Here is a 22,420-nt window from a genome sequence, read left to right as displayed (position 1 = left end):
TGTGGAAGCTGGAAAAGTCCTGTTGGGTTGCAGCATCAAAAGAGAAACTCTGGGGCTCAGAGCGTTTGGTTTACTGACTTCATACTGCTTTAAATTTAGTGTTGTGCCATAATATCCTGATTTAATTTTTTTTTAATTTCATGTTTTTGATTTCTGATTTTTGTGTTTACTGTAAACTGGTATTTGGTATTTGTACCAAATTAGGGTTTTTCATGCAGTACATAAAAAACTTCGTGTAAGGCACAGTGACTTTTTCTAACACCGCACTGTGTTGCTGTTGTGCGGCTGTTGCTTCCTCTCTGCTCACTGACTTTAATTGATATTAACTGCGCTGATAAGCGAGAGGCTCTTAAAGACACAGTGGTGAGCAGCAGCTGGTAGATGCACTTGTTTGCTTCAGCTGGCTGCTGAAGCCTCGCCCACCTGGCTGTCCCAGCCCTCAGCACTGTTTTTTCCACAGCTGTCTGCGGAGCACAAAGTGGACACCTCTGTCTTCGGCTGGACCTTTTACTGCGACTGTTTTAGAAACGAGCGCGTTTACGTCACAAACAGCGGGAGGAAAGTATTTGCTTGACCAACGTCAGTGTCGTAACAGGTAGGCATTTATTCCATGTTTTTTTATGGAGGTTAAGGTGACGCATCAGAATCTTTGATCGAAATTAGCCTTCTTCATAGATCGTAGTGTCTCCACATGGTGGGTCTTTTCCATTTTATTCCCCGTCAGAGTAATATCTGACAAAAAAAAAAAGATTTTATTTGCCCACACAACAACAAAAATCTTTCAAAGTTTTTTTCAAATTATAATATTTCCATTTATATCTTTAAGGATGATTGCTTTTGTTTTATTTTGTTTTTATTCTGGTATTTTGAAAATGACCTCAGGTTAAGTCTTTCAGATATATCTTTATCACTTTATGTTGTATTCAGGCTGGCTGTATTTTAATGAAAGTTACATGTCAGTATAACGATCATGTTCAAATTAAATTTCTGATTTAGCTGTGAATAGGTACAAAGATGGCGTCCTGTGGTCTACTCACTGTCCAGATGGAACCAGGTAAAACATCACTTAATAAATATAGTTTCATGTAGATGGGGGGGAACGGCTGTGGCTCAGGAGGTAGAGCAGGTTACTTAGTAATTTGGAGGTTTGACCCCCGTCTGCTCCAGTCTGCATGCCAAATATCCTTGGGCCATGTACCAACCCCAAGTTGCTTTCTGATGCATCTATTGGTGCATGATTGCCTGTGCACTTCCATAGAAAGAGCATAGAAAAAAGTGCTTGTGCAAATGGGTGAATGAGACAAGTTGTGTAAAGTGCTTTGAGATAGAGTAGAAAAGTGCTGTATAAGAACCAGTCCATTTAACTGGTATGACCAAGTTAAGATGTGTTGTAAATTTGGATGTTTCATTCTGTTTGTCTGTCAGTTCCTCTGAAGAGCATTGAGGTGGAGCTGGAGGTGAGGGACCATGTGGCTACAGTGGTCTCCACTCTGAACTACGAGAACAAGGAGGACAAACCATTAGAGGCTGTTTTTGTCTTCCCTCTGCCTGGAGATGCTGCTGTCTGTCATTTCAGTGCTCAGATTGGACAGACACAGATTGTAGCTGAGGTGAAGGAGAAACAGAAGGTGAGCTGGACAGTAAATATAACCTGTTTATAAGTGAGCTTCAAAATAAACACAGTGAATGTCACTGACATGTGTCACCTGTGCTTCAGGCTCGTGAGGAGTATGATGATGCTCTGAGCTCCGGTCAGCAGGCCTTCCTATTGGTGGAGAGTGATGAGAGTCCAGATATATTCTCTCTGAGTGTGGGCAGTCTGCCTCCAGGAGAGAGCGCCTCCATCAGGTTGGAGTACGTCACTGAGCTGGCTGTGCAGGCTGATGATGGTCTGAGGTTCTGTCTGCCTGCTGTGCTCAACCCTCGATACCAACCTCAGGGTAGGACAACTGTAGCTTTTCTTTTGATCCTGCTTGCCTTTTGTGTTGTTCTCTGTCAAGATAACCTTTGTTGCCACTGATTTTCAGTCCACCTCTTGTGTAAATTCGTATGCCTCGATCCCTTTTTCACTTTTATAAGAATGGCTTCTTGATAGCCACCCTCCTTTTGAGAGCATTTCTGATGAAGCTTCAATGAACAGTAAATGGATCAACTAAAGACCCAGATCCATCCCTCGTGTCCTGTTAGCTGTTCACTGGATCTTTTTCCTATTTCTTAAGGACATGACTTTCAAATCATTATCTGCTGTAGATACAGTGGCTTGCAAAAGTATTCGGCCCCCTTGAACTTTTCCACATTTTGTCACATTACCCATTGCCCTGTATTTGGCTGCATCCATCTTCCCATCAACTCTGACCAGCTTCCCTGTCCCTGCTGAAGAGAAGCACCCCCAGAGCATGATGCTGCCACCATCATATGTGACAGTGGGGATGGTGTGTTCAGAGTGATGTTCAGTGTTAGTTTTCCGCCACACATAGCGTTTTGCATTTTGGCCAAAAAGTTCCATTATGGTCTCATCTGACCAGAGCACCTTCTTCCACATGTTTGCTGTGTCCCCCACATGGCTTGTGGCAAACTGCAAACGGGACTTCTTATGGTTTTCTGTTAACAATGGCTTTCTTCTTGCCACTCTTCCATAAAGGCCAACTTTGTGCAGTGCACGACTAATTGTTGTCCTATGGACAGATTCCCCCACCTGAGCTGTAGATCTCTGCAGCTCGTCCAGAGTCACCATGGGCCTCTTGGCTGCATTTCTGATCAGCGCACTCCTTGTTCGGCCTGTGAGTTTAGGTGGACGGCCTTGTCTTGGTAGGTTTACAGTTGTGCCATACTCCTTCCATTTCTGAATGATGGCTTGAACAGTGCTCCGTGGGATGTTCAAGGCTTGGGAAATCTTTTTGGAGCCTAAGCCTGCTTTAAATTTCTCAATAACTTTATCCCTGACCTGTCTGGTGTGTTCTTTGGACTTCATGGTGTTGTTGCTCCCAATATTCTCTGAGACAACCTCTGAGGCAGTTGTGGAGCTGTTTTGCAAAGAAGAATGGGCAAGGATTTCAGTCTCTAGATGTGCAAAGCTGGTAGAGACATACCCTAAAAGACTGGCAGCTGTAATTGCAGCAAAAGGTGGTTCTACAAAGTATTGACTCAGGGGGCTGAATAATTACGCACACCCCACTTTTCAGTTATTTATTTGTAAAAAATGTTTGGAATCATGTATGATTTTCATTCCACTTCTCACATGTACACCACTTTGTATTGGTCTTTCACGTGGAATTCCAATAAAATTGATTCATGTTTGTGGCTGTAATGTGACAAAATGTGGAAAAGTTCAAGGGGGCCGAATACTTTTGCAAGCCACTGTAGTTTGTTAGGCCTGGCACTTCTTCGCCTGTCTGTCTGTTATGTGTAGACACAACACTGGTTCCTCCCTTGAGTTGGGTGCCCATGAAAAAGGCACCTAACATAATATGTACACAAGCTTTTATTACTGCACCTTCTCATACCTGGGTTTACGTCCCCTTTATGTAAATGTGCATATGAGGGGGATTTACAGAGAACAATAAAAGTCAACATCCAAATATATGGCCCTGCAGATGATACTTAGCTTTATCTATTGTTGAAGCCGGATGGCAAACAACAATTGAACTAAATTATGCTGAAAAACTAGTTCATGCATTTATTACTGCAGCGAGAGTACTGACTGGGCCTAGAAAAAGAGAGCATATTTATCCCATACTGGCTTCTCCTAATTGGTTCACTGTCAAATCCAGAATCAAATTTATAATTCTTTTACTCTCATGTGACTTTTGTTTCACTGTGATTTCGTACTATACAAATAAAACTAAAGTGAAATGTATTAAAATCAATTAAAAATAGAAAGAAAACCAGAACGCGAGGTTCAATGAATCTTTCTGTGAACCTTGAAGTTGATACTGTAACAAAAGATTTACTTCTAATCAGTCTGATACTGTGTACAGGTAGTGAAGGTGCAGGTTTCCAGGTGACTTCTGTTCCAGCCTCTCTGGTGCCCTACAGTCTGTCTTTTTCTGCCCGAGTGTCCTCTCCTCGTCCAGTCTCTAAAGTAGAGTCCAACTGTTCCCTGGACCCTCTGCAGTACCTCAACACTGATCAAACCCAGGCCACGGTAGGTAGAGTGCTGATGTGTCTGCTGTGTGTGGTTGTTACTTATTACTGAGAACCATATCACCCTATTAGAGCACTTCGCTCTTGCACTGCAGGCCTACTTGTTGTTCCTAGAGTATTTAAAAGTAGAATGGGAGGCAGAGCCTTCAGTTTTCAGGCCCCTCTTCTGTGGAACCAACTTCCAGTTTGGATTCGGGAGACAGACACTATCTCTACTTTCAAGATTAGGCTTAAAACTTTCCTTTTTGCTAAAGCATATAGTTAGGGCTGGACCAGGTGACCCTGAATCCTCCCTTAGTTATGCTGCAATAGACGTAGGCTGCCGGGGATTCCCATGATGCATTGAGTTTTTCCCTTCCAGTCACCTTTCTCACTCACTATGTGCTAATAGACCTCTCTGCATCGAATCATATCTGTTATTAATCTCTGTCTCTCTTCCACAGCATGTCTTTCATCCTGTTTTCCTTCTTTCACCCCAACCGGTCGCAGCAGATGGCCGCCCCTCCCTGAGCCTGGTTCTGCCGGAGGTTTCTTCCTGTTAAAAGGGAGTTTTTCCTTCCCACTGTCGCCAAAGTGCTTGCTCATAGGGGGTCATATGATTGTTGGGTTTTTCTCTGTATTTATTATTGTGCTATCTACTGTACAATATAAAGCGCCTTGAGGCGACTTTTGTTGTGATTTGGCGCTATATAAATAAAATTGAATTGAATTGAATTGAATTAAATAGGAATGTGTTTGTGGTGTGCAGGTCAAGCTGGCTGCAGGACACAAGTTTGACAGAGATGTTGAACTGCTGATTTATTACAAAGACGCCCACCAGCCCACTGCTGTGGTGGAGGCAGGACAGGCCTCTGCTGAGTCGGGTGAGTGAAAGTTTTTAGTTTGCAAATACACATTTCATTATCCTTACTTTTTAACAAACAGTTTATGTGTTGGAATAAAAAGTAAAAAGCAAATTTATGTAATTTTTTTCTGTCTCTTATTTTCAAGGTTCTCTGATGGGTGATCCAGTGGTGATGGTGAGTCTGTACCCTGAGTTCCCCCAGTCTGTGACGTCTTCAATGGCTCCATGTGGAGAGTTTGTGTTCTTAATCGATCGATCTGGAAGTATGGGATTTAGGAACCACAGATTGACTCGCCAGACTCGCATCCTCAGTGCAAGGGTATTCATAATAAGTTTACTCTGAAATCTTTAATTTCATGATGTGCCTCTCACACAGTGGCCTCATCATCTTCTCCCTCTTCCCTTAAGGATACTCTACTGCTCCTGTTGAAGAGCTTACCAATGGGTTGCTATTTCAACATTTACAGTTTCGGGTCCAAATATGAACACATCTTCCCGTATGTCTCTGCCTCACATTAGTCAGCCCAACAAAAGTCTGTTTTTGATATGAAGTACGTGTAATTGTGTATTGGTGTTTGTGTAATGACAGTAAGAGTGTGGAGTACAGCCAGCAGACCATGGAGAAGGCTCTGAAGAAAGTTAAGAAGATGAAGGCTAATCTTGGAGGAACAAAGATCCTGGAGCCCCTCAAACATATTTACAGCCAGCCCTGCATTCCCAATCAGCCTAGACAGGTAACACAGACATATGCACTGACATTACACTGACTTAGGATCTCACATGAATCTTAAATACAACTAATACTTACATAAAGCTACTCTTAAAACAACTTTTCACCTTAAAATCTAAAGAGATAAGCTAACCTGACTTGCTTTTTATCCTATAATGCAACTGTTCAGCTTCAGAAATATATTACCAGATTAAATAACAGATCAAAAAAATGTGCTGCAGACACCGTCGATATGTTTTTTTTTATTAATGCACTTTTTTTTAAACGCCCAGCTTGAACAGGTATACAAAGTTAGTGTAGTGTCCAGGAAACAGTTCTGCTCTTTTGTTTGCTTGTTTATTGTGTATTACCATGAAAGTATTTTTGTTTTTGAAACCTAACTCAGCTCTCAGAACTAGTTGTGCATTTCTGGGTCTGATGTTATGTCCTTATGTGCCAACTCTCCTCTCTAGCTGTTTGTCTTTACTGATGGAGAGGTGGGGAACACCAAAGAAGTGATCGATCTGGTGAAGAAGAATTCAGATTCTCACAGGTGAAACTACAAAAAAACTGTTCTATCTACACAATTACCAGAATGTCCAACATGTCCTCTGTGCACACAACAAAAACTGTTGTATTGCAGGTGTTTCTCTTTTGGGATTGGGGAAGGGGCCAGCTCTGCTCTCATCAATGGGATGGCCAAGGAAGGAGGAGGTCACGCTCAGTTCATCACAGGGACTGACAGGATGCAACCAAAAGTAAGACAATAAGTCATAATAATTGTCATCATAAAAAGACAACATGATGTTATTATTTGGACAGAATGATTTCAAATAAACATAAATGTGTATTTTTTTCTAATTCTTGTTGTTGTCAGGTGATGCAGTCGCTGCGATTTGCTCTGCAGCCGGCTGTGGTCGACATCTCAGTCACATGGGATTTACCAAAGGAAGTGTCTGTCACTGTCCTCTCTCCACCAATAACAACACTTTTCCAGGGTCAGAGGTCACTGATTTATGCCCAGCTCACTGGACAGGTAGGAGCAGCAGCCTCTCATGTTGTTGTTTAGGTATTTGATGACAGTAATTAACGTGACTTCTAACACTGTAATTCTGTGTCAGAGCTCAGAGGCAGCAGAGGGCTGTGTGACGCTGAAGTACAGCCTGGCAGGTCATCCCTCTGAGAACCAGCTGCACTTCAGTCTCAGACCTGCAGAGGACGCTGGGTAAATGAGTTCATATCTAGTGTCAGAATTAGATATGACAACAGAATAAAGCATTATGCATATGTCAACATGACTGCATTTGCTTTTAACTCAGAGCACAAGAGCACCTAACTACTACATGTGTTTTTGTAGGATAAAGAAAAAAAGTTAATTTCATGTCAGATTTCTTTTCATTAATAAGTTGGATTAAATATATCAGTTTTGACTTTATTTTGGCAAGATGAAAGTGTAAGAAGAACCCCAGCTGTACTTCTTCCTTCCCCCTGTTTGCAGATTAACAGTCCACATGTTGGCTGCTCGAACTCTGATTCGCTCCCTCGAGATGGAAGCAAGAGCCAACAAAGGAGAGCGTGATGAGGAAATGAAGAAGAAGGTGGAGGAGTTGAGTATCCAGTCAGGAGTGAGCAGTGCCTTTACTGCCTTTATTGCTGTTAGTAAAAGCAGTGGTGTGGCAATACAAGGACCCCTGATATGCATAGAAAATCGAGCAAACTGTGAGTATTCACACTTATATTTTCTGTATTCTGAAACACTGAATGTTGTTTTGCTTGTCCTTTCAAGCCCTACTTTATTAACACAACATGAGCTCAGAGGGATGTACTGTGAAACATGATTATTAGCATCATATTTTGACCTCTGAGTTGGAGTTTTCATTGCCAGGAAGGTAGATTTCTTTTTACCTTGTTCATTCACAGTGCTAACTTATGCCGAACACTTAATTGGTCTGGAGCAAGTTATATTGAGAGTTTCAGTTCAAAATCACTCTTTAAAATATGCAAAATGTAGGCCTCTACATAAGAGATAAGTTTTAAACATGAAGTCTGCAGAGCTGTATCTTACTAACACAGCTGAAGGAAGGTATGCATGAAGTCACAGCAGCACAAAATGTGCAGTGCATGCACATGGCCCCAGTAGTGCTCGCTGGAAGCAACAATAAGGTTGCCAAGGTCTTGTCAGAGCTCATTTGTTTTACCCATCACAAGATGTTTCTTGTGTGACACATTGGTAATGAGACACCTTTTCAGAGGCCGTCAGTTGGGACTGAAGCTACTGATATTAGTTTGCACTAAGTGTCAGAACTGCTTTAAAAATACTGATAGATATTCTTCTTTCCATGCCCTTTTGCACTTCCCTTTCTTCATGCGTTTTTCCCCTGTGTCATTTCTCATTTTTACACATAATTTATGGACACGTTTGGCTTGATTTCTTAGTGTTTTTGGATTGGATGAGTTGTTAATGACATGTGGTTAAAGCTTCATGTCAGTAACACCTTTAGAAATACATTAACTTAGAAAATTGGTGACATGTTTAATACTTATTTTAGCCACTGTGTGTATGTGAGAGAAAAAGACTCTTCACCACCACCTGGTGGTTGCAGGAAATTCTGAGCAATGATTTTGTGGAAAAGTAAAATAGAATCAAAGGCTTTACACTGCTGTGTCTCCATTTCAGACGCATTAGTTACATTTGTAAGTGTGAAAATATGATGATATACTATAGAAAGTTCAAATGGTTTCTTTCGGCGACTTATCGGAAAACGGATAAAACATCTGAGCTACTGCAGACATCAAATAAGGATCTACTGAAACGAATAAGTTTCATGATATCGATAATGCAAAAAATGATATTCAGGGATTTTTTACATTTTGAAACATATTATTTTGTATTTTGCATCTTTTTCCCGATTTTAACTCTCTTTTTCAAAATTGTTATGGCTTTATGATTGAATTAAGTTTTTTTTTTCTACAGCTTGTCTGTAAATGCACTTCAAAGACACTGTTTTTAAATCATGATTATAACTTTGTCTTGTGTCACACAGTTTTATACCTTCGCCAATACAGTTTTTCAGATTCCTGTGAGATCAGTAAAGGTGAGTAGTTTTACTGGAGCATGTGCAAACATAAACTGAATAATAGTGTATAAGACAAAACAGAGTTCGTGCCACCTTTATTCTTCAGCGGAGCCTGAACTCCCTTAGAAGCTTTCTTGTAATTTCTTTATTTATTTAAAATTCAGGAATAGTTCTCCTCCTGGCTTGACTAACCAACAAGCAAATAGCATTCCTGGGAAAATGGTCGGGTACTAGGATTTATTTCCACAAGCATTCTGGAAAACTATTGCTTAAAGCCACTTTGAAAAATTGTAGAAAAGTCCGTCTTCTTTAAAGCTAATTTTTCAATTAGTCATTCTTTTGACCAATAAATTGGCATTTTTGAAGTTCCTCCATGGGTATAGCGGTTAACACATATTCTCGGTGAGAAAGTGGTTGCTTGTTTAATTCCAGACAGACATAAATTCTACATTTGGGTTTCATCAGGAAGGACATTTGCAGAATAAGCCCTTAAGGAAAGGGAGTAGCTGGAATAAGATTTTAGTTAGCACTCTTATGTTTTTGGATTGTGTGTTTCTTTGAGTTTCTGTCTTAGTTTTTGCTATTTTCCATAGATTTTATTAATGACAGGTAGTATTTTGTTACTTCCCTGTCTTCTCTGCATTTAGTCTAACTTTAAAAAAAAAACATTGATAGTCTTTATAAGTTTCAACACTTTCTTGTCTTGACTTTGATTTATAATTTTTGTCACTTGTCAGTTATTTTGATCATTTTTATGAAGTATGGGATAGTATTACTACCTCTTGTAGTCCAATATTCCAGCTTCTGTCTTCCATATGGAAGGCAGCAGAGTATGGAATTCCCTGTTTATCCAGCCTCATAAACCCCACCCTTGATATTTTGTTGTTTTTTTATTTTAAAACCTGACCTTTTAAAACCTACTGAGAATACTTTGACCAGTCATTGAATTTAACCAAAATTCTGATACCAAGTAAAATTTAAAATGATAATAATAATTTTGATATATTTTCCAACCATAAAATGGAAGAAATTGTGCTACTCTTTGAACTAGATAAATACAAGTTTTTATTTATTTATATAAACTGTGACTCAGAGGGGATTGTGCAGGCACTGTTTACAAAGTGCAAGATTGAAAAGAGAAAGAAAGATATTTTAATCTAATGCAATAGGTGTTTTTTAAAATAACTTCCTGCTCTTCTGTAGGTTATATCACAAACTTTAGTTCAGGTGTTTTGTAAAAAGACCTGAGATTGCATCCTTTAGCCGTGTCATATTCACTTTCTGTATTCATTCTCTCAGTTTGCCTTTGTATGACATTAATGTGTAAATGTATCAGTACCAGTAAACTAAAATCTATGATTTGTCTGTATATAGGTACAAATACGGGATCCTGTGGTCTGCTAACTGCCCAGAAGGACCCAGGTAAAAAAAAAAACATCCGCTCCTGCATCTCTGATGGCATGAAGGTGGATTCAGATTTGGTGCATCTGAAAACCAAAAATACTACAAAGGCCCAGAACTGTTGAAACACTAAAGAAGTTAGAAAAGTAGGAAAAAAAGTGGAAGAAGTATTAACTTAGACCCTACCTCTTTCATAATTCATTCATAATGTACCATCTGTAAGTTTGGATGTTTTGATTCTGTTTGTCTGTCAGTTCCTCTGAAGAGCATTGAGGTGGAGCTGGAGGTGAGGGACCATGTGGCTACAGTGGTCTCCACTCTGAACTACGAGAACAAGGAGGACAAACCATTAGAGGCTGTTTTTGTCTTCCCTCTGCCTGGAGATGCTGCTGTCTGTCATTTCAGTGCTCAGATTGGACAGACACAGATTGTAGCTGAGGTGAAGGAGAAACAGAAGGTGAGCTGGACAGTAAATATAACCTGATTATAAGTGAGATTCAAAATAAACACAGTGAATGTCACTGACATGTGTCACCTGTGCTTCAGGCTCGTGAGGAGTATGATGATGCTCTGAGCTCCGGTCAGCAGGCCTTCCTATTGGAAGAGAGTGATGAGAGTCCAGATATATTCTCTCTGAGTGTGGGCAGTCTGCCTCCAGGAGAGAGCGCCTCCATCAGGTTGGAGTACGTCACTGAGCTGGCTGTGCAGGCTGATGATGGTCTGAGGTTCTGTCTGCCTGCTGTGCTCAACCCTCGATACCAACCTCAGGGTATTAAAATCATCCAACACTTATTAATTTAGTTTGTTTATCACAAAACAATCATGCTTGTAACAAGCATGAGTCGCAGTGAGTCCCACAGTGATTTGCAGCTTTCTCTCATGTTAACTCCAGGTAGTGAAGGTGCAGGTGTCCAGGTGACTTCTGCTCCAGCCTCTCTGGTGCCCTACAGTCTGTCTTTTTCTGCCCGAGTGTCCTCTCCTCGTCCAGTCTCTAAAGTAGAGTCCAACTGTTCCCTGGACCCTCTGCAGTACCTCAACACTGATCAAACCCAGGCCACGGTAGGTAGAGTGCTGATGTGTCTGCTGTGTGTGGTTGTTACTTATTACTGAGGAATAAATATGAATGTGTTTGTGGTGTGCAGGTCAAGCTGGCTGCAGGACACAAGTTTGACAGAGATGTTGAACTGCTGATTTATTACAAAGACGCCCACCAGCCCACTGCTGTGGTGGAGGCAGGACAGGCCTCTGCTGAGCCGGGTGAGTTGTTGGTTTGCACATTTTTATTTGCAAACTAACAACTGATGATTAAAACATTCCCCTCTTTCTTCCGGTGGGAGTTAACAGTGTTTAAATATATTGTAAAATATAAAGTTTACATTCTTTTCCCCTTTTCATGTGTTTCAGGCTCTCTGATGGGTGATCCAGTGGTGATGGTGAGTCTGTACCCTGAGTTCCCCCAGTCTGTGATGTCTTCAATGGCTTCATGTGGAGAGTTTGTGTTCTTAATGGATCGATCTGGAAGTATGGGATCTAGGATCAAAAGAAGGAGTCTTCAGACTTGCATCCACAGTGCAAAGGTAATCTTAATGTGTTTACTCATGAAGTCTTTAATCTCTAGTGTCCCTCTCACACAGTGGCTTTCTCCATCTTTTCCCTCTTCCCTTCAGGACACTCTGCTCCTCCTGTTGAAGAGTTTACCAATGGGCTGCTATTTCAACATTTACAGTTTCGGGTCCAGATATGAACACATCTTCCCGTGAATAACTCCTTCAACCAACAAAAGTCTTATTGTTTTTGGTATGAAGTACATGTACTTGTGTAATTGTGTTTTTTATAATGACAGTAAGAGTGTGGAGTACAGCCAGCAGACCATGGAGGAGGCTCTGAAAAAAGTAAAGAAGATGAAGGCTGATCTGGGAGAAACAGAGATCCTGGAGCCCCTCAAACATATTTACAGCCAGCACTGCATTCCCAATCAGCCTAGACAGGTAACACACACACACACACACACACACACACACACACACACACACGACTTAGGAGCTCACCCCAATCTTAATTACAACTAATAGTTGCATAAAGGTACTCTTAAAACATATCTTTACCTAAAAATCTAAAGAGATAAGCTATGGTAACTTACTTCCTTTCCCTGTATTGGGACTGTACAGCTTCACATGACTGTTTTACCTTACCAACAAATACAGAAACAGCTGGATGGCTGTTCTTGTTCTTATTGCACCATTTTCACGGCTGAATAAGGTACACAAATTTAGTGTAGTGGCCCAACAAACTGGAGAGTATAAGGACATCTGCATAGAGCCGCACGTTAACTTTCTGATAAGAAAATATATGTCACACCATCCTAAATGGATCTCCATTGTTACACAAGCAGAAACACCGGTATGTAATTTGGATTGACACACACAAGTAAAAATACAAGTTCTACAAGTGTCTGTTTGCAGTAATATTACCATGCAATTCTAGATACTGTTTTTAAAACCTTGTCAGGACCATTATTGTTCAGGTAACTGTTTTGCTGGTTTTTTGGTCTTCATACTAACTGTGCATTGTTTGTTACTCATAAACCATTTGTGTTTCTAAAACAAAGAACCAAAAATGGCTCTAAACGCAAACTGTTTTACTGATTTACATCTGTTATGGTGAAACTCTTCTCTCTAGCTGTTTGTCTTAACTCGTGGATGGGTGAAGAACGACAAAGAAGTGATAGATCTGGTGAAGAAGAATTCAAGTTCTCACAGGTGAAAACACAAAACATAACTACAAAATTGTGCAAAAGTCTTGATCCATCCCTCTTTTCTTAGTATTTTGCTTTTAAGGAGGCAGATTTTTTTTTTTTTTTTTTTTGCCATATTTAAGGTGGTCTTGGGGAATAGTCTTTCTGAAGGTCTTTCAATGCTTTACCTTGAACCTGGTTGTGTGGCTGTTTTTGTTTAAGCCACATGACATTGACTTATGAGTTATTCAAGCATAAAAAGGCACTTGACTCAATATTTTATTAAATATAAAAAATGAGGGACGGCTTAAGACTTTTGCGTGGTACCAGATATCTGCAGAATTCCCAGAATGTGCTAAATGTTGTCTCTGTATCTAATGGAAACTGTTGTATTGCAGGTGTTTCTCTTTTGGGACAGGGGAAAACACCAGCTATAATTTCATTAATAAGATGTCCAAGGAAGGAAGAGGTCACGCTCAGTTCATCACAGCGACTGACAAGATACAACCAAAAGTAAAACATTAGACACAATCAGAAGTCAAATGAAACAAAACCACAGCAAATACTTATTTAATCAGAGAGTGTGATTCCAGTCATTAAAAAACCCCCCAGCTAACTCTTTGTTTTGAATTATTATTCAGGTGATGCAGTCGCTGCAATTTGCTCTGCAGCCATCTGTGATTGAAATCTCAGTCACATGGGATTTACCAAAGGAAGTGTCTGTCACTGTCCTCTCTCCACCAATCACATCAATTCTCCAGGGTCAGAGGTCACTGATTTATGCCCAGCTCACTGGACAGGTAGGAGCAGCATCTTCTCACAGTGAAAGATGTCTGTTGTGTTTTGTTGTGTTAATCAGTGATATTCATGTGAAGATGTAGTTGGTTTCTAACACTGTAATTCTGTGTCAGAGCTCAGAGGCAGCAGAGGGCTGTGTGACGCTGAAGTACAGCCTGGCAGGTCATCCCTCTGAGAACCAGCTGCACTTCAGTCTCAGACCTGCAGAGGACACTGGGTAAATGAGCTGTTAGTCTGGTGGTAGAATTAGTAGTATTAGCTTATACATTTGGTCAGGAGCAGTTATAAATTTTTTATTAGAGCAGAAATAAGTTCAGATTCAAAACTACTGATTCAATAGATTTGTGCATTAAATTTTAGCATGCACAGATTATACTAAGATTGGTTTGTATGCACTGTTTGTGGATGGAGCTAGCTGTGAGTATGTCATTGTTGTCATGTTATTAACCATTACCAGGATGATAGTGTAAGAAGAACCCCAGCTGTACTTCTTCCTTCACCCTGTTTGCAGATTAACAGTCCACATGTTGGCTGCTCGAACTCTGATTCGCTCCCTCGAGATGGAAGCGAGAGATGACAAAGGAGAGGATGACAAAGTGAAGAAGAAGGTGGAGGAGTTGAGTATCCAGTCAGGATTGAGCAGTGCCTTTACTGCCTTTATTGCTGTTAGTAAAAGCAGTGGTGAGGCGATACAAGGACCCCTGATACCACCACCCAGTGAGTGTTAGCACTTATATTTCATTTATTCTGAAACACTGAATGTTCAAAGTTCTGCTGAGGTTTTTTTCTTTCAAGTCCTACTTTCTGAGCACAGGGCTGTACTAAGAAGTGTCATTAATGGCTCAGCAAAATATGTTGACATTTGAGTTTTCAGTGTCATGAAGATGGCTCGCTTTTTATTGCACTGTCTAACTTACATCGTCTCAAAGCCCAGCGTTTTGTCTGATTCTTTCACAACCCCGAAGTTGGGACGCTCTTTAAATTGTAAATAAACACAGAGAGCAATTATATACAATTTAGAAAACATATCAAATGTTAATAAGAAAGAGGTAACTAAAAATAAATAATAATAATGATGAAGTATTTTGGAATTTGATATCAGCTACACATCACAAAAAATCGAGACGGGCAACAAAACGCTGGAAAAATACATTTAAAAAGAAACAGCTGCAGGAATATTTTGCAACGACTTAGGTTAACTAGCATCAGGCCACTGACATGTTTTAAACATTTATGTTCAGCACATCTAGTCTAATGTCCTATATAAATAAAATTGCCATTATCATTAGAGTCTAGAAATTGCTAGAAGACAAAGAATTTTCATCTTTATCTGTATCATTTTGTTCGTTTTGTTGTATTTTAGTGGTATTATTGCTTTTGTGTTGCCCTTTTGCATCCTTCTCCCTGTATTGTGACTTTATTTTATCTCGTTCTGTCCTCTTCTGGTGTTTGCGCTTCTGTTTGAAGCACTTTTTTAAAATGATGATGATGAAGATGAAGATGATGATTATTTTGTGTGACACAGGTTTAAAACAGTGTAATTTGGTGGATTCATGTGAGAGTCAGCCATGCAGCAGTAAGGGTAAGGACTGTTACTTTTTGACACACACACACACACACACACACACACACACACACACACTTGTAACAACCTTGAGATTTTCCACAAATTTCACTCGATACATTTTTTTTTTTACCTTTTCTGAGAAGTGCCACAAATTTCCAGCTACACCCACAATGTCAGAGTCTCAAATGATAAAGGCAAACATTCTGTGTACATGTTCAGTTTCTTAAAGCATAAAGCAGGATTGATGGTCCTGCAAATGTGTCTATTCCTGTACATATTAGTGTTTGAGAGGGCGAGGGGTTTCTCCCCAGACGCCTTCTCACACTGTCCACCAATATCTTGACGGCACATTGCTGGAAGAAAATGATGTAATCTTGTACTGAATACTGATTGGTTGATAAGTGGGCTGGAATAAAGAAGGGAGAGACAGTTGAGTTTGCTGGAAACAGGAGAACTGCGAAAAAACAAACACATTTTAAAGATCAAAAATTACGGCTGGCTGATGGACAAAAACAGCACAAGCAAGAGTGGCACACAGACCGGTTGTACCGCACACTTTGTGCGTTGCCTCCATTTGGAAACAGAGCTTACTGCAGGCAGATGGGCCTGACATGGAGCAGACAGTGCATACGTTACCTCTGCTGGACATAAATCCCACTTAACATATAACTGATCCTTAGCCAAGCTCCATCAATTTAATGTTAAGGATGTAAAGTAACAGAAATTTTATGGTTTTTATCTCTGCAGGGATCTCTGTAACGGAGAAACTGAGATCAGGTAAAGGATTTACTCTTCCGAGATATTGAATCTCTGTGTAGACACACACACACACACACACACACACACACACACACACACACATACACACAGTTTAGTGCATTGTCTCCAACTTAATGAAGAAAAAAGAGATGTCCTTGTTTGTGGCCCAGCAGATTTGAACCTAATGAAAGTGGAAACAAAGTAATGGACACTTTATGCCACATTTGCCAATGTTAAATGTTTGGTTCACTCTTGTTTTTAATCACTTGCCAAGCTGAGTTCTGTGTATCAGGGTCTGAATTGGAAATTGTTATTAATGCCTTTATTTAATTAAGGTTATTGTAATTCATTGTTCACTTCTCCTAAGTTCCTCTCTGGAACATCAGCAGATCGTTCAGGATGCTGCTGTGAGGCTTCTTACTAAGTATTCACACTTCATTGCATTCACTGCATCAACTTCAGACTGCACTTTAAGATTCTGCTTTTGACTTTCAGAGCTTTTTAGAGATCTGCATTGACAAACACCAGCATAAATCAATGAAATTTCCCAAAAGATGGAAAATAAACCAAAAGCTAACCCAAACAAACCACACCTATGCATACTGGCAATAGGAGAGGTCGAATTTTAACATCAACCCAACAAGTGTGGGTTCTCTGAGGATCCATCTCTCACATCCTGCCCACTCATCACACTTACATTCTTGTCATTAAAGCTACCCTACCTTCCAAAAAAGAAAATTATTGTTATTAACAAAATGATTCACACATGTAATCTTCCAAAAGGTTATTTTAGACTTTTTCTTTTGACTGAACTAAAAGTGAATCACACACTTTTCACATAGAAGTAAAAATACATCTTCATGGTTTGCCTGAAATTTTTCCCCATCAACAGCCTTCAGCCGCATTAACTCCCACTTCAAGCATGCTCAAAGCTGCTCACCTCAGAGGAAGGGTAAGTCAACAAGTGACATGTTTACTCTTTCCCCTCTTATTTGTGCTAATAAAGTACGCATGTCAAAAACTCTATGAAATACAAGACACATACATGTGTCTGTCTGTAACAGTAACCTACAGTATGTGCACTTATTTTGTGCTTTTAATGATTTCTTGAACTGCTCTTTTTCTGGAGTGGCATGATTGTACAGAATACATCTTTAATGCCTTAAAAACCAAGACATGGGTCCTGTTTTTAATCTAATCCACGCAGGGTCAAAATTATGCATGTGGGTCCATATTTATACACATCTGTCACTAATATTTAGTTTAATGTGCCTCAACAAGTTGCACCTTGACTAGACACTCTTTGTAGCCATCAATAAGCTTCTGGCATATTTCTGCTGCTCTTCTTGGCCAGGCCAGAAATGACCATGATATTCATTTATGTAACTTTCTTATCACAGCCACCGAGTCTCAGCTGTCAGTCAACGACCCTTTGCTGCAGCTGGTTTCCCTGCTGGAAGCCTCTGGATGCTGGTTATTGAAGCCAGCTTTGGCCTCCGTGCTGGGGAAGACCAGCAAGGAGGTGGCAAACCTGAAACCTCCATCGGTGGGTAATCATCACGTATTCAGTCATAGATGTTTAAGCAGCAGTGCATTAGTAGTATTACACAGCATCAAAAGTGTGGTAGACAAAAATAATGTATTTATTAACTTATTTAATTTTTACACCTTTACTCCAGCTAATCATATATAAGTGTAAGGGCAATAACCTGCAATCTCAACATATGCACTGCTTTTAATTTGTGGAGTTAGGCCAGCAGTGAAGTGTGGGCCACCATTCTGGCTCTGATCTGGCTTCATGGTTTTAAGATGGATGCAAAGGACGAGTGGGAGCTTCTGGCTGTGAAGGCTGCCTCATGGCTCCGTGCTCAGAATGGTAATAAGACTAATAAATATTGAACTGCTGTTTTCTTGTTTTTGTTTTACAATGTGTTCTGTTTGTGCTTAATCTCGCTTTATTTTCAGCGACGTGTGTGACAGAGTGTGTGGAGGCTGGAAATGCGCTGCTGGGTTGCAGCGTAACGAAAGATGCTTTGGGGCTCTGAAGTTGCTCCTCCTTCAGAATTCAACTTTATGTATTGCACATTATCAGTGTTCCTCTTGTTTATTATATATTTTATTATGTGTCACTTTTTAGTTTTTCAGCTCTGTAAAAACAAAAAAGAGAAAAAGATGTAATCTCAGCTCTGTTTTGTGCCTTAGTTACCTCAGTACTGATGTGCTGCCCCTGTTAGAGGTGGCAGACTGGACTCAGTGGTGCTGTTTATCCATGCAGACCGTTCAATTGCACATGGACTGAACATAACAGCTGGATGAAGCTATTGTGACATTACCCACTGGTTTCTGAAGTCTCAGCTTCTAAGGTGCTATTGCCATCTCAGATGTTTTAAACCAGATATCATGAGTGAACAGTGTTAATTTAGTTGACCAATAATTCCCAAAACAAAAACTACGATGAAATGTACTGACTCTTTCATCAACGAATAAAAACAAGATGAAAACATTCCGGAGAGACGAGAGCCAATCAGAACTAATTAAGTTGTAGAGAAAGGCGGGACGAGTAAGGTTAGAAACGTGCATTTGAGATGGAAAATGCTGCCTGTTCTTCATGAAAATACAACAAAATGTCAACATTTGTGAGGTAGAGACAAGCAGAGATACGGAGACATTTCCAATTTGATGTCAAGTAAAATAAGAGACTTTGTAAAGCATGTAGAAGAACTCAAAAAGAAACTATAAAATAGTCAAGTGAATCAACTTTAGATAAAGTCTACCGTAACCTTACTATATCTAGTGGGCTAAAACTAAATAAATTTAATGTATAATCAAAAGAATAAAATTTAAAAAGAGTATACCACCCTTACAATATAATCATCTTGTCTTCAATATGGCTTGAAATGAGTGCTTTTGGCCTTAAGTTCATCAGGTCAAAATCACTAGAACCACAGACGGTAATATTTTAATGGGCAGCAGGGGGTGTCTCCTCTGGTTGTCTTTGTATGCCTACGGGTAAACATCTTTATAAGTTTACACTTTCATAGAGGGGTTTGTCTTTCTGAATGCAGCATGATGGTCATTCACTAAATTCTGTTCCTGATTAGAATCAAAAAGGAGAATAAAGCAGGATAAACTTTAGGGTTGTTTCACCTTGTGATGTGCCGAGTTTCTGCCAGTGGTGGAAATACTCAGCTTGATACTTCACAAAAGAACATAACTAATGCCTAATGTAATGGTTGCTACAGTTTATGCATACACACTAAAACATTCTGCACAATTGTTTTTTATTTTATTTTCTCCAATTGTCCCTGAGAGGCATGTGAGTGAGTGATCAGCTATATCTCATCTATTCAGTTCAGTTTTATTTCTATAGCACCAAATCGCAACAGCAGTCACCTCAAAGCACTTTACATTGTGGGGTAAACGCCCTACAATAATACAGAGAAAACAGTCTTTGAGACGCTTTGTGCTTTCTGTGACACTCGCCTGCGATGCTTAGCTGAACCAATTATCAGTTCATGCACAACACTTAAATATAAGGGCAACACTAATTGTTTGAGCATGTGTTAGCTTTTCCTGTGTTGATTTAGTAATAAAGATAAATGTCTGAGCTCTAATTGATGTTATTCTCTGGACAGATTCTCTGTATCTATCTTATTTTTCATTATTCAGTGCTTGTTCATCAGTGTGCGTTTGTGAATTTGTAATTGAATTTACTGTGCATTTGGTAAAGATCCTCAACCTAAATGTAGTCTTTTTTTTCTCTCATTGGTAAACCTGTAACCTGTATGCCAAACAAGAAACCACATCTGCATTTTAGCAAGGATAGAATAGTTTGTACTTCTAAGTCATACAGTCAGTGCTGGGATCTGGGAAAATCCGTCCACTAACTCCACTCAGAGTTGGACTAAGAAGTGAGATTAATGGGATACCAAACTCAGTTGAGCTATAAGCCAGAGTTTTCTGTGTCATAAAAGTGGATTTCTTTACACTGGGCTAAATCACCATGGTACCTTATGATCAACATGTGCTTAGAGTTATGGTTCAAAGTCTGGAAGCGCCACATTTTCGCAGATTTTTTTAAAAATTTACAGCATGTTTTAAGTGCTGTGTGGATTCACAGCTGGTGGAAGGTGTTTTGCATGTGCAGGTTGTTAAGGCGTACATCATCATGATCAATCAATCACATCTCTGACTGGAGTAGGCGGCGCTCACAGGGATCATTTTGTGTGGCACAAGATTTTTATATAGGCGCAAACCAAGGCTGAAGCAGAAAGGCTTAACAGAGATAGTTGATGAGCACCATCGTGACACCTGTTATCTCCAGGTGGGGTTTTAGGTTTTGTTAAGCCAGCTACCACAAACAAAGCCTAGATGGTGTAACATATTTATAAACTTCTCCAATAGTATATCCTCAGGGTTAAATCACAACTCTTGCTCAGTGTTATCTGGGATCGGCTCCAGCATCCTCACAAGAAAACCGATGGGCGGATATAGCCAATTAAATACATCTACAACATATTTAATACTCAAATATTGTTTTCTATTTTTATTTTTCCTACTATAGAGGCTTGCTTTTTCTGATGTCTGTTCTTTGTCCTAATATGTGTGGCTGGGAAGGGACTGTATGTTATCCTCCTGTCATTTATAATGAGTATTATCCACATTACTCCAGTAAATCAGTGACTGAACTGAGCTGATGCTCCATGTTGTTTCACATTGTCACAACCTTGTTTTAGCTGAAAAACTTAAAATTTTAATGATTTATACTCTATTTTAAATGTGTCTTTGAAAGAATTCAAAGAAAACTGTGCCTGCTTCTTTAGTTATTATACTGAATACTGAATATAATGTACAAAAATATAATAATATAATACAAATAATACTCTGTTAATTTGAATACCATGACAACAAAAGAGCAGGAGCTTATCTTCTTCCTACACGTCTTGTTTCTGTCCCACTTCACTCCTCCCCTCCTTGCATATAACCTAATGTATGGCTGTATGACCTTTAGGATTAACATGCTCTTTTAATGCAGCAGACCTTTGTGCTGCTTGTGATGACAGGTGCTCCTGTCTCCTATTTACAGGACTCAAAACCAGGCATTAATCTGGCATTACACATTACAAGGTCTTAAAGAGATCACTTTCAGTGACAAGATGATATTATCTGGCTTTGTCCAAAAATGAATGAATAAATAAAAAATCTTAAAAAAGATCTGACATGGAATGGTTTCTGCATATCCTCAAGCAAGTGTATTGTGAGCTGTAGTAGAAAAAGATTTGTCCAAGTGAAAAGAATAAGAAAATTATAGAGAGAATATGATTGGGTGAGCTTTGTTTTGTAAAAACAATTAATAAATAAATAAATTTTTAAAAATTAGGTATTCGTTTTTAAATTAAAGTAATGGCTATGCTGTTATTTCCCAAATTGCTGTAAGCGTATTCATTCATTCTCAGCCATTTGCTTAACATGTTTCAACAGATTAAAATAAAGTATAAATGCACCATATTGGACGTGCTACCGAAAAATGTGTTTTCCCTGAGTGGCTGTCAGTGGCTGCTGGAGGCTGCTGGGGTAAACCAGAGGTAAAGAACCCACTGCACCAAAAACCTATTGTGATTGTTTAGATTGCAAGCATATCATCACAGTTTCCTGTAGGGTTTTTTTTTGGTTTTTTTTGCACAAATTATCCCAAAATAGTAGCCCAATGGTTGTACAGCTTCAAAAAGTGTGAGTCTTTCAAAAAAACGTTATACCTCAGCCCTGCAGCCAACATGTTTAACAAGGTGCAACTCTTACTTTGAAGGCCAAAGGTCTCAACTTCAGTTTGTGTTGCGCCTTTTACATTTTCACTACAGCTTGGAGAGCAGCTGGCTGATGTTTGCAGAAGAGTTGGCCACTTTAAACTACTTGCCCCAATATGCTAGCGGCAAAAGCAAACCCAAAGGGCAGTGGTTAGTCACAGGTCTCTAGGCCTGTGTGACTGGGGCTTTAGCAATCATATTCTGTTTTTGTTATAAGGGAAGAATTAATTTAAATCAAGTGGTTATATTGAGAAAGAGTTATCAGCTTCCACTTGCAACCTGTGAGGTAAGCTGTAAAAGCTTTGGCTGCTGTTGTAGTATTGCTGCACTATTGCCTGCTGTCAGGCAATACTAATTTTTCTTCTAACAAGGTGCTGATGGTCATTGACTGTGTGACTGTAATCTTATTCACTTGTTCCATGATTGTCACATGTTCAAACTGGCACTGGCAGGCAAGTTAAAGTCACATGGTTGGGGGTCACGTGTCTCAGAGAGACAAAGACAGAGAGAGTGTCAGCAATATATATATCTGACTATATAATTGGACAAGAAGCTCCTGGCATGTGCCATAAGCTCACCCTGAC

The 22,420-nt window shown here is 39.7% G+C and overlaps 1 protein-coding gene across 1 annotated transcript; it reads left to right on the top strand.

Moving 5' to 3' along the window:
• The first annotated feature begins 462 nt into the window (after positions 1-462).
• LOC100709477 (von Willebrand factor A domain-containing protein 5A) lies at positions 463-21,238 on the top strand. The gene is made up of 34 exons (XM_019367275.2): positions 463-595; positions 997-1,054; positions 1,426-1,628; positions 1,718-1,940; positions 3,978-4,144; positions 4,892-5,006; positions 5,134-5,306; positions 5,396-5,484; positions 5,577-5,721; positions 6,170-6,249; positions 6,340-6,454; positions 6,574-6,732; positions 6,818-6,921; positions 7,195-7,415; positions 8,741-8,791; positions 10,148-10,195; positions 10,429-10,631; positions 10,721-10,943; positions 11,067-11,233; positions 11,317-11,431; positions 11,579-11,751; positions 11,842-11,930; positions 12,018-12,162; positions 12,854-12,933; positions 13,307-13,421; positions 13,550-13,708; positions 13,820-13,923; positions 14,218-14,423; positions 15,232-15,288; positions 16,021-16,050; positions 16,925-16,984; positions 17,433-17,578; positions 17,785-17,908; positions 17,998-21,238. The coding sequence occupies exons 2-34, from the start codon at positions 1,015-1,017 to the stop codon at positions 18,075-18,077; spliced, it is 4,209 nt and encodes a 1,402-aa protein (XP_019222820.2). The 5' UTR covers positions 463-595; positions 997-1,014; the 3' UTR covers positions 18,078-21,238.
• The last annotated feature ends 1,182 nt before the right edge of the window (positions 21,239-22,420 follow it).

This window comes from Oreochromis niloticus, linkage group LG14, assembly GCF_001858045.2.
Source record: "Oreochromis niloticus isolate F11D_XX linkage group LG14, O_niloticus_UMD_NMBU, whole genome shotgun sequence".
Taxonomy (NCBI): domain Eukaryota; kingdom Metazoa; phylum Chordata; class Actinopteri; order Cichliformes; family Cichlidae; genus Oreochromis; species Oreochromis niloticus.
Note: the sequence above shows the minus strand (reverse complement) of the source record. Positions and strands in the feature narration are given on the sequence as shown.